The 12,743-nt window shown below is 31.8% G+C and overlaps 1 protein-coding gene and 1 long non-coding RNA gene across 7 annotated transcripts; both read right to left on the reverse strand.

Moving 5' to 3' along the window:
- Positions 1-526: 526 nt before the first annotated feature.
- On the reverse strand, positions 527-1,926 carry LOC108471693 (F-box/kelch-repeat protein SKIP25-like). Its single transcript, XM_017773273.2, has one exon. The coding sequence runs from the start codon at positions 1,808-1,810 to the stop codon at positions 659-661; it is 1,152 nt and encodes a 383-aa protein (XP_017628762.1). The 5' UTR covers positions 1,811-1,926; the 3' UTR covers positions 527-658.
- Positions 1,927-7,686: 5,760 nt separating this feature from the next.
- Positions 7,687-12,529, reverse strand: LOC108471103 (uncharacterized). Of its 6 annotated transcripts, none has more exons than XR_008274558.1 (7): positions 12,228-12,529; positions 10,811-10,963; positions 9,467-9,606; positions 9,257-9,371; positions 9,062-9,144; positions 8,901-8,975; positions 7,687-8,046 (listed from the first exon to the last, which is right to left on the reverse strand). It is a non-coding gene; the product is annotated as an uncharacterized LOC108471103 (long non-coding RNA). The 6 variants fall into 6 exon arrangements; XR_008274555.1 differs by having other exon boundaries at positions 9,467-9,613; positions 12,228-12,524; XR_008274559.1 differs by having other exon boundaries at positions 10,811-10,892; positions 12,228-12,523.
- Positions 12,530-12,743: the final 214 nt, after the last annotated feature.

A 12,743-nucleotide genomic window follows, 5' to 3' on the forward strand; every position in this document is an offset into this window, starting at 1 on the left:
GGAAAGGAATAATCTACATGATTCTGTAAAAGTTTGGAAACGAAAAAAAATTGTTTTGAATATAAAAAATTCAATTTATTTAGATTTGATTAATGATATGGTTTTTTTATATTGATTAGTTAGATCTAATTTTAGTTTCAAAATTAGGTTATATTCAAATCGAGATTTAATTAAGAATCATTGATATTTGGTTTTGAGTGAAATTCAATTTAGGAATCATGTGAAAGAAACAAGAACTTGGTTTATTTGGTAGGCAAAGATTAATTTTTCTGCAGTGAATAATATGAGAAGATAGAAAAATAAAGGGGAAGAAGAAAAGGAAAATAAAGAGAAGATAATGAAAAAAAAGAGAGAGGAAAGTTTTAAAGAACATACAAGAGAAAAAAATTAAATTACTCAAAACGAAAAAAATATAGGGATGGCGATTTAACGTGCCACGTCAGCTTACCGTTATACCATTAATGACAATCAATACTTAGTGACTAAAATATTATAACACGATAACGTAAATAACTAAAACGTAGTATTTCAAACATAAATAATTAAAATATAACATGAGATAAATAAAAGTAACTATTTTAATAATTTACTTAAAAGTTTTAAACATAAATAAAACCTTTCTGAACTCAATAGTATTGTGAAATAGAGAAGACATTAACTAGTGTTGTCTACTAATCATTCTAGGCAAGACATGCACCGCCACCACTTCCATCCCAGGTGGTGGCGCCACCTCCCAAAACTTGGCAGGCTTGTCCCTTACATCTACCACTATAATCCTTTCCCCTTTTGCTGAAATTGCACATATTTTCCCTCTCCCAGCTGTTATCTGCTCTGCACGTTTAAGCTGTTCCAACTCAATCACTTTCTCCCAACAATCTTTTTCACCATCGTATTTGCTTAACCTTCCTTTCACTTCATCGATCACATAAATCACATCTTCATCCATAGTTGCCGCCGGCCCATTCCAACCAGCAACCATCCCTTGAGGCATCTCTTCCCACTTATCCAGTTCCACATCGTAAACTGCACCTTCTTTTACTGCATTGCCTTTCACGTTAACCATGCAAAGTTTCCCTCTATATCCAACTGCTACCACTTCTTCTCGACTAAATCTTCCATCTTTAAGCGGTGCCTTGTTTTCCCAACCCCAACTTTCTCTCTTCTTGTTTAGGTCCCACCTTTCCATTGACCTTGCTATATCTCTTTGGTAATGGGAGCCAACACCGCTTGCCAGATAGATCACACCTTGGGCTGAGCCTGTAACACACCATCGGCGCGGGGTGGAGATCTGGGGGCCATAAAACCAGCTGTTAGACTCCGGGTGGAACACCAAAGGGCTGGAAAGTGCAGGGAAAAGCTTGTGAGTGGTGGCAGCTATGAGGACTAAATGGTTGGAGACCGTCAAAGATTGAATTGGAAGGTTTCGGGATAGAAAAGAAGGGTGGCGATGGAAGAGATGAAGAGGAGGGTTTTGGGGAGGAGTGGGAAGGGGAGTCCAAGATGATGAGATTGGATCGAAGGAGAAGAATTCAATAGAGTTTTGAGGATCAACTCCTCCAGGGACAGGGTTTGTGGTAGTGGGACCGTGCAAAGGAGAAGAAAGGACATAGAGGGAGCAGAAGGGAGGAAAAGAAGGAAAGTAAAGGAGGCGACGCCATGGATGGCAAACAGAGAAAATAAGGGAAGGAGAAAGAGAGGAGAGACAGCGTTGAGCAAGATCGTCAGGGAGGCCTGGCAAAAGGGTTCCATTTTCTGAATCATCAAAGGAATCATAATGGGTTGGGTTGGTGCATTGAGGAGTGGCTTCCATCAAGAAAAGTAGAAGAGTAGACTGGGGAAGGAGGGGGGAGAAGGGGGTGGCATTTTATCTTGGAGTATGGGGCTCACATTTCTTTAATGTGAAACTTTCAACTTTTAGCATGATGTGATGGCTTCTCAACACGTTAATATATATATGAGTTTTGTTTTCATGGAAATTATGTATTAGTAATTTTGAAATTTTTGACATAGAAACTTTTGGTATTCAATATATTAAATAGGCTAGCAGTTGTCAAATTTGTTTAAAGAAATAATTAATTGCCTGCTTTTTTTTATTTTTTTTTTTACTGGTTTGGGTACTTAAATTTTAGAATGCATCAAACATATTCTCAAAGTTTTTCAAAAAAAATAATTAAGTCCAGTCCTTTTTTTTTCATTCAATTGGGTACTTAAATCCCTTCTAAACTTTTTTCAGTTAAATATGTGACAAAATGATAAAAATAATTAAATTTTAATAAAAATATTAAAATTTTATTAAAAATTATAAAATCGTAAAAAATTATAAAATATATAGAAATATAGAAAAGAATTATAAAATTTTATAAAATCATAAGAAAATTATAAAATGTAAAGAAATATAAAATTTGTAAAAAAATATAAATTATCGTAGTAAAAGAAGCATTTTATAATTTTTTATAATTTTTATTGATTTTATTTTTATCATTTTTCATCACATGTCACACTATATTGAGAGTTGTTAATTAACGGTCAACATTAAAGTTAAAGGTTAAAAGGCCTTTTGATGCATTTTATAATTTTTATGATTTTTTAAATTTTAAATTTTTATAATTCTTTTATATTTTTATTTTTATAATTTTAATGTTTTAATATTTTTTATTAAAATTCAATAAATTTTATTTTTATAATTTTTTTGCCACATGTAACGCCGTGGTTGTGACACAAGATAACTTTAACTGAAAAAAACTAGAGGCAGTTAACTTTAACGGTCAATTGTTAAAGTTAACGATCAAATGACCTTTTTGATACATTTGACAGTTTAAGTACCCAATTGAGTGCAAAAAAAAAAATAGGGACTTAATTTTTTTTTTAAATTTTGAGGGCCTTTATGATGAATTTTGAAAGTTCAAGTACCCAATTTTGTGCAAAAAATACAGGGGCTTAATTTTTTTTTTTTAAATTTGAGGGCCTTTTGATGCATTTTAAATGTTCAAGTACCTAATTGAATGCAAAAAAAATACAGACTTAATTATTTTTAAAAAATTTTAAGGGTTTTACACATTAAATCTATTAAATATTAAATATTATCTTTTCATAAAATCTAAAAGAAAATACTTTAACATGCTATTGGAATTCAAATTATTATCATTTTTAATATTTTTAACTTTACCTCTTTAACAAAACTTATATTTAATTATTATATATATTTAAAATATGTTACACAAAAACTTCACTCAAGCCTACCATAATTTATTTTATTTTACCTATACTCTTTCAATTAGAAAAAAGTCAGCAATCAATTGAGTTTTAGCTTTTGATATTATTATTAGTGTAGAAGAAAATGAGTTTGAGTTCTTTGAAGCATATTATTCTTCTATTTAAAAGTTAAGAAAGGATTATGAGTAATTTTAAGTATTGTATAAAAAAACATATATGATAAAAAATTATTTATCTTTTAAAATAAAGTGAGTTAAAAGAAATAAAAATTTGGAGTTAGAAGAAGGTGATGAAGAGCATAGGATGTAGCTGATAAATAATACATGCGGCTTAATATTTAAATTCATTCTTTCAAATTGAAAAAAGAAAGTATTAGAAGTTTGAAAGTTAATGATTTTAAAACATTTTCTTGAATAAATGTACAATGGGCAGCCATGCATGATGTTCTTATTATTATGCACACCTACTTCGGCTCTTCATTGCCGCCATATAACTCTTCCGAAAGGGACAACTTTCACTTTTTGTTTGCCCAAAACTTGTGCTGCTCAATATTTTCCTTCTTTTTAGTCGGTTATAAACTAAAAAAAAAAAAAAAAAATGAATAAACGCTAAGCTCCAAACCACAACATCATTGTATGAATCAAAAACAATGTTTAGACTATGACATAAAACTATAAATTTGGAGAAATTTTTTCTAAATTGATTTTTAAAAATAATTACCATATTTAATTTAAAATTATTAGTTAAAAATATTAAAGTAAAATTAAAATTATGATAATTATACATTTAAAATAATTAAATTTTTTATAAATTGTGATGACACATTAAAAATAATTATAATTTAATTTTCAATTATTATTTTTAAAAAATTGATGTTAACAAAATTTTACTAATTTTAGAATAGAATTATTACTTAAAAGAAACTCTAAACATAAAATATAAGAAAGAGTTGTGATAATTATAATTACAAGTATAATTTAATTTGTAATTATTAACTAAAATAATTATAATTGAAATATTTAGACATTATTATAAAAAAGGTTGACCTAATCTTATTTATGTAACATAAAGTTATTAGTTGAATAAAATTCTAAACATCTTAATTATCACTTAAATAGTATTAGAGTTATATGTCAAATAAAATTGAACTTTAACTTTATAAAAGTTTAAGACTTATTATATGAAAAACCCTTTGAAAATAATTCAGTAATTAATTGAGTCTTTAATCTAAAACAACATTCTATTAAGCCCATAATCGAGCATAAACACTCAATTAAGCCCTCGAATCGACACTTTTATGGAAGCCCCTAGACATCGTTAAATTTCTCATGTGGTGCATTAGAGTTGTGCCACGTGATAAAATATGGTAATATATCTTAATTTTTAAAAAATATTAAAAATTATAAAACTTTTAAACTTTTTATTTAAAAAGAATTTATAAAAATTATTAAAAATAAGTTTTGTGAAAAAATCATTAAAACCCACAAAAATTCTTTTAAAAATTTTATTTTTAAAAATTAAAATTTTGAAATTTTAAAATTAGAATTTATTAAAATTATAAAAAAATCATTTAAAAATAAAATAATATTACATACCTGACCCAACCCATTTAATAAACATAGATATTCACAACCCTTGTTTCCTTTCTACATCTAGAAATTGTTATTGTCCTCCTTAAACTTCCATTGAAAATTCTTAACAAAAAATAATTCAAATAAAAATCCCTTTTGTTTTAATTTCCCAATGGAAATCAATCTCCGTCCAAATGGCACTAGTTCCATCATTGCCACAACACTATCGAAACCTTCGTAACTACAACCTTACCCACTAGCGCATCCAACACAACACCGTCATCGTTGATCCGTAGCTCTCCCAGCTTAAACTCAAGGGTCTAGCGCAGCCATAACTTCCTGTGAAACATCGCTATGTCGTGGAAGACGAAGAGGGATATGGGTCCTAAAACTAGACATGGTAAGCTATCCATTCTCGAATCTTATTGGCACTAAGATTGCCATGTAAGGATGATCCATAGTATAAATACTCATATTCTAGGATCTAGATGTGCCAAAAATCACTTTTTCAACTAGATACGGAAACTATGAATTTTTTGTAATGTCGTTTAGGTGTTTTTAATGCTCCATCTGCTTTTATGGACCTATTGAATAAAATTTTCTAGCTGTACCTGAATCGAGTTGTAGTTGTGTTTATTGATGATATACTGATCTACTCGAAGAATGAAAATGATCATGATTAACATTTGAGAACTGTGCTATAGACTTTGCGAGAAAAGCAATTATATGTCAAGTTCAGTAAATGCGAGTTTCGATTTCAAGAAGTGGGATTTCTTGGTAGTAATAAGATGTATAATGACTTGAAACAGTTGTTCTGGTGGTCGAAAATGAAAAGAAAGATCTCTGAACATGTGAAAAAGTATCCGGTATGCCAGTAAGTTAAAGAAGAACATTAGGTCCCGTCAGGTTTGTAACACCCCTAACCTATTTCTGTCACTGAAATCGGGTTACGGTGTATTACCATATAAAACGAAACACTCAACTTTAAAATAGAAACCATTATGCAATTTAAATATTATCACTTAAAGTCTCTATTTAATTGTAGCAAACATACCCTTACGGATTGACATGTCAGAATTGTGGTCCAGAAACCATTATTTCTAACACCACTGAAAAATGGGATGTTATAAGGTTTATTACAGCCTATAATGATTCTAGAATGGAAATGGGAATGAGTCACTATGAAATTTGTATCAAGTTTGCCTTTGTCATTGGAAAAAAAAAAAGATGCAATTTGAGTGATAGTTGACTGATTGACCAAATCAACACACTTCATTCCTATTAGAATAGACTATTCGCTTGAGAAGTTGGTTGAACTCTACATCTTCAAGATTGTGTGATTGAATTTTAAGGCAATTGGGAAATATTTCTACCATTAGCTGAGTTTTCTTATAACAACAACTATCAGTCGAACATTAAAATGACACCTTACGGAGCCTTATATGGTCGTAAATGTAGAACTCCTTTATGCTAGTCATAGTTGAGTGAAAGAAAGCTAGCAAGAACATATTTGGTACGTGAGACAAAAGAAAAAGTAGAAGTTATTCGAGATTGTTTGAAAATTGCCTCGGATCGAAAAAAATTTTATACTGATTTGAAAAAAAAGGAAATAGAATTTCAGATTGGCAATAAGATAATTCTGAAAGTTTTGCCCCAGAAAAAGGTTTTATGTTTCAGTAGAAAAGGAAAGCTCAGCCCGAGATTTATAAGGTCGTATGAGATTCTAGAAAGAATCGAGCTTGTAGCATACTAACTAGCTTTTCCTTCAAAGTTTGAAAAGACTTGTAACATCTTTCATGTATTAATGTTATCAAGATATAGTTATATTCTCTCTCATGTGTTATCTCCCAAAGAAATAGAGTTACAGCCTGATTTGACGTATGGTGAAGAACCGATAAAGATTCTAACAGGAGAAATAAAAGAACTAAGACATAAATAGATAGCATTAATAAAAGTGCTATAACATTGTCACAATATGCAAGAGGCTACGTGGGAATCGAAAAAGACTAGGAATCTCAATACCCTAATCTTTTCTCAGTTAAATTTTGAAGATGAAATTTCTTAAAGGGGAACAGTTGTAATAACTCGATTTTCAATGGTATTGGAAACAGTGATTTTGGAATCCATTTTCATAAATTGAGTTTGTAAATATTGATATTATAATACACCTAACCCATCTTCATCGCCAGATTAAGGTTACGAAGTATTATCGTACAATTCAAAACATTTACCTTTAAAACAGAAACCATTATGCAATTTAAATATTATTATTTGATAACTCAATTTAATTATAGACATACGGGCCTTATGTCGAGCTTATAGGGCCCTAAAAACAATTTAGGAACATTCCGAGATAATTTGAAACAAAATAGAAAATTTTGGAAAAACTTGAAAATTTTGGAAACAGGGGTCACAAGGCCGCGTGATATAGCCCAAACCGTGTGAACATTCAAAGTTTGGACACACGGTTGTGTCCCAGCCCGTGCGTCCACATGTGTGGGTATTCGAAATAAGGCCATAAGGCTGTGTCACAGGCCGTATGCCGAAACGTGTGTGCATTCAACGTTGGGTCACACAACCGTGTGCCAGACTGTGTTACATACTGACTTGAGACACACGGCCATGTCGCAGGCCGTGTCTCAAACCGTGTGAAACCTACACCTAAAATAATAATGACACACGACCATACGGGGTGACCATATGTGGCACATGGCCGTATGACAGCTCTTGTGCTTCACAAACTACCTTTAAAATAATCTATTTCAAGCACTAATTCTTGCACACCGAACCAATCCAATCCTACATGTATTCACATAACTAAAACACATTAAAACACACTTCAACATACCAAATCAACCATCCTTTGAGATCTAACCAATATGCCAATGTAGGAACCACAATATACATAACAAACTTAATTCAATTCAATATCTCAAGATCATAACTTAAACCTATACCAATCATGTCAAATAACCATTCCAACAACATGCCATTCTACCATATGATGCCTTCTATCAATAAAGCACAGATAAGGTTCCAAACCACACATATTTATACCATTATATACATGCCAACAACTAACAACATTAATTACAACAAGCTTAACACAACTCAAAACAAGCCAAATAACTAGAATGACCTTATAACCTTATCACATGCCATTTATAACCATTAACCAAAATAGCCGAAAACTACCAAAATGTTGGATGGATAGTGTGATCATGCTCCGACGCGATTCCAACTGATCAAACTTTCTGATGATCTACAAGACAGAAAAAACAACTACATAAGTAAATAGTGCTTCGTATAATCTTAAACTTCACTTACCAATTAAGCTCAATTTATATAACTCATGTATACTACCATTTGCATGCTCAATAGTTAACCATTCCCTATATACATCACCAAGCTCACATGTTAGTGAATTCGTACATGAAACTTATAATTTATCCATATCGTACACATAAACTCAAAACATAGTAATAAACATTACATTTATCATCTTTCCAACTTATATCATTCATTCCTTTTCTATCAATTACGCATACTTTCCATTTCATAATTTAATATGTGACATATCATATATTTATTTTCTCTTGCATTAAACCATTCAAACATTGCTCATAAATCATATGAATACTTTCCTTTCCTATCCACAATATTCCACATGGTTAATAGATATAATTAAGAATATATCAACCTATCACTACATCAAAACTAACTTTTAGCGGCGTTTTTTTAGGCCTTTAGCGGCGCTTTTAAGCGCCACTAAAACTATTCGCGGCGTTTTTGCAAGCGCCGCAAAAAACGCCTCTATAGATGGCGCCGCTAAATTTTACGGTGTTTATTTGAAAAAACGCCGCTAAAGGTCATAAAAATTTAAAAAATATATATTATAAATTATTGTAAAAGTCCTAAAAAATATAAAAAAATTAAAATTCATTATCAAAATATTGAGAAGAAGAATAATCTATGATATAAATACATCCCGCCAAACAAAATACCGCACTTATCATACTACACCAGAAATCTAACAAAATACAAATAGAAATCTATGATTTATGACATAAGGTTCAATCTTCTTCAATTGCAGAGCTGCATGCGTAAGTCCCTTACCAAGTGAGGGGTCTCAGGGGGAGGCCTATATGGGCGTGTAAAAGGTTCCCCGGTAACAAAAGGGTGTTTGGAAGCCTGCACAATGATGTTAAAGCTCTTATGTTTCTTCATACTTAGTTGGAATAGCATGATAAGAAGTGCTCATGGGAAATTTCAACTACCTGGAAAAGTGACCACCGTTTTGCCGGATCAAACTCAACTAGTCCCCTCAAGAAATCAATCAAAGGCAATCGTATCTGACTCTCTGTGATAGATTTATTATGCAGCAGCTTTAGTAAGTTATCCACAGACTACACACTAGAAAAATTTTCTCACCACTCCAAGCTGTACATTCAATGTTGAAGTTAGATGCTAACCTTTAATGATATCTTCTTTAGGCAAGTTTTTCAGGTAAGGATAGCATGTAACTACTGCTTCAAGATTCTTATGATTGAAATACTCTTTTCCAATCAACGGTTTTTTTAACTCCTTCTGAACAGAAACAAGCAACAATTATATCAGATGAAAAACTTGACAAGAGATGTAACATGTAAATGAACAAGAACTAGTCACTAGAAATTTCTTACGGCTTCATATTCTTCTTCTATTAATACTTGGTAAGCACTTCTGCCACAAACTTCACTATTCCCTATAGGATTCTCCCGACGCACTTGAAGAACTTACTTGTGTTTTTTGCCTTTGCCTCCTTTAGAACATAATCAGGGGGCTGCTCTCTACATGATAACCACATATAAAAGGCTGTTCGTAACAAGTGCAAAGATATGACTAACTGAATGAGAAATGACTAATGAGTGCTAAAAAAAAATTTTAATTATATCTAAATGTAACCAGGTTGGTTTAGGATAAGTTAAAACAAGATGGAAATGAAAATTTGTACAAAACCCTTCAAAAAGAAGTACGCATGAAGAATAAGAAAATAATAAGCAGCATAATGTTTATATTGAATGCAAGAAAATAACAGAACAACTAAAAAACAGCAACAGATCAAACATACTTCAAGAAAATCAAGTAGGAAGGGTCTTAAAGATATTTTGAACTTTTATGAATTAACTCAGCTAGATGAGCACATATTAGCAGAAGTTCTAATGCAATTTCAGTAAAAAGCATATTTCATTGGAATTTTCTCTATTTACTTGTTTTCGTAAGCATGAAAATTTTATTTTGGACAAAATTTTATTTTGTTTTCGTAAATTTCATTGGTTAAGGTTCATAACCATATTCTTACTTTGTACCTTAAGCATTCCTCACTCTTTTCCATCCTCCATACCAAGCAGAGCCTTAAGGACATTGAAAATTCTAGCACATCCTTCAAGGTTCTTATATACAAGAAATAAATTATTCACGTTGATCCTAAAATGCAGCATTAACTCACCCCTTATAAGGCACAGATCTCGTTCATAAGTATTAATGCCTATCTTGCCAATTCAGTAGAGGAATCATCTTAGAGGATCTGACTTGTCATAATGATACTTTTATGTAGAACAAAAGAAACTGAAGAGAGAGAGGTAGACTGAACTTTCAATTTGTGATGTTGAAAAAATATTAGTGATCTGAAAAATCAATGCAAATTTTTGTTTCTCTTTCCTTATACATTTTTGTTTAGCATAAGGGAAATTTTTAGTATGAATGCCTACAAACTTGTCAAAGCATTAGATACACACTGCCTTGAATCCTGGAATTTCTAAGATAGACAAAAAAATAAGAGACAGAGTGAGTATGAAATTTGATAATTGCATGCGCTTATTTAATGATAAGTGAAATTCTCCTATTTGGACACAATAAGATCTGCTCGGTTATAAGATCAACCAAAGAAAAGCTATACATAAAATCAGTCGCAAGAAAATGATGCCTAGAAATACTGACAAATTGTTAGCCAGAGATATGTATGACCATCAAAGCAAGAGGCATACCCAAGAATTTCAACCATTCGCCTTAGAAGATCAAATTCTGAAGCACCTGGGAATAATGGCAGCCCAAGAAAGAGTTCAGCAACTATGCAGCCAAAGGACCACATGTCAATAGCTGTTGTATATCTAATCAAGTGGTCAAGGTTCAAACTAGAACTAACGATCAAGACCAAAGAAAAAAATCAGAATTAGGGAATATAATCATCAAAGACAATAATGAATCACAAGAACTGAATATTTTAAATAGGCATTTTCTAGTTATTATTGCCAAAGGCTTGAAACATGACTAATTTAGGTAGTAGCAGCATGCTAAAAAGAATAGCAATATGAATCTTCTACGTCATTGCTCCAAAAAGATCTTCATATAGAAATACAAAGATGAACCTTTCAAGGTTTAATCCGCAGAAGATGTGACTAATATAGAGTGCTGGACTAGAACTTCTGTGGAATAAACTCCAAAGGTCATTTTAAACCTCAGGATTCAATTGATCAAACAATGTTCTGCTGAAGTTATTCCACTGAAGTTCAAGTCCATACCAGCATGATCCACCAAAAGACAAAGGCAGTAAGCAAAACCAATAAATAGAAAAGAAGGCTACAAATTCATGTCAAAAGGATGCTGATATCTAAGAAGAACTTCAGGAGATCTATAATACCGGCTCTGCAGAAAAAAATAGGAAAAAGAGTCATAAGACCCTCCGCAGTATGATAACAGTGAACAGTACACAGTGATAGTATCTAGTAAGATACTGCAGATATATTTAACCAGACTGCCAGTTCCGAGTAGCACCTATCCATTCCAAATCAAAGCAGTTCTCAATAGACCTTAAATTTTTTAACTCATCTTCATCAAGCACATTATTTCTACCCACAATCTAAAGTATGAAGGTGTAAAGAAATATCACTTACAAGCCCAGACTTCTAATTCTCAATTAAAACTGTAAATCTTTCCAGCTGTACGGAAATTAACCCTAAATCTATGAACAATGGAATAAAAAAAGAACATTACTTTCTTTCCTGAAAAATTAAAATCAGAGATCATGGGAAACTAAAATTAAGAAGAAAAAAGACCATAAAACATTCTTAGTCGGACAGCTTAGAATTAAATATATTAAATAGATATTGATCTTCCTTGTTTCTTTCAAATTCTTTTCTCTCATCCCTTAAACATACTCATCAATTATCCCAAAATTAAACGATAGAAAAACCCTAAAGCAGGAACCCTTAAGTTCCCGATCATGTAATGGAGCAGAAATATAGATAAATCAACCGCCATTTTCAAGTCGGAAGCGACAGTGTGAAACCTTCTTTCAGTGGACGGTTGCTTAAATTTCAAAAGAGATTCGAGCATCATTACAGACCGAAACAAGAACATTGACGAAGCAAACAAATAAATTTAAAAATAAGAAGAAAGACTAACCTTAAGCGCTTTCGGACGGTGGAGAAAGAGCAAGAGAGCAAGAGTTTTATTTTGGGGGAAAACTTGGGAAAAGGGCAAGCCACTGACTTTACGTATAGAAACATTTATGAATCTTAAGAAAATCTCATATAGAAACAGCTTAAAGGAATGAAATAGCAGAAATAAGGTAACATAAAATCCTACAAAGGAAATTGATAAACAGAAAAGAATGAAAAATAAAAGAAAAAGGAAAACATTTTGAATCGTTGTGTAGAGTTGGAGGGATGTAAAATTTTGGGAGGATTAGAGGCAGGATCTGTAAAATCAATTGAAACGGTGCGTGGTGGAAACAATTGAAACGGTGCGTGGTAGGAACAATTGAAACGGTGAGTTTTGAATTAGTAATTCATCAACAGTTTATGTATTTTAGCTTCGAAAACTTTGAAAGGCCATAACTTTTCGCTCGATTGTCCGATTGAGATGATTTTTTTTGATTTCGAATAACTTTTCGAGATCTACGCGCTGACAAACTGCCAA

The sequence above is a fragment of the Gossypium arboreum genome, chromosome 11 (genome assembly GCF_025698485.1).
Source record: "Gossypium arboreum isolate Shixiya-1 chromosome 11, ASM2569848v2, whole genome shotgun sequence".
NCBI lineage: Eukaryota > Viridiplantae > Streptophyta > Magnoliopsida > Malvales > Malvaceae > Gossypium > Gossypium arboreum.

Coding starts and splice junctions, on each gene's coding strand:
- LOC108471693 (XM_017773273.2), bottom strand. CDS start 1,810: ATGGAAGCCACTCCTCAATGCACCAACCCAACCCATTATGATTCCTTT.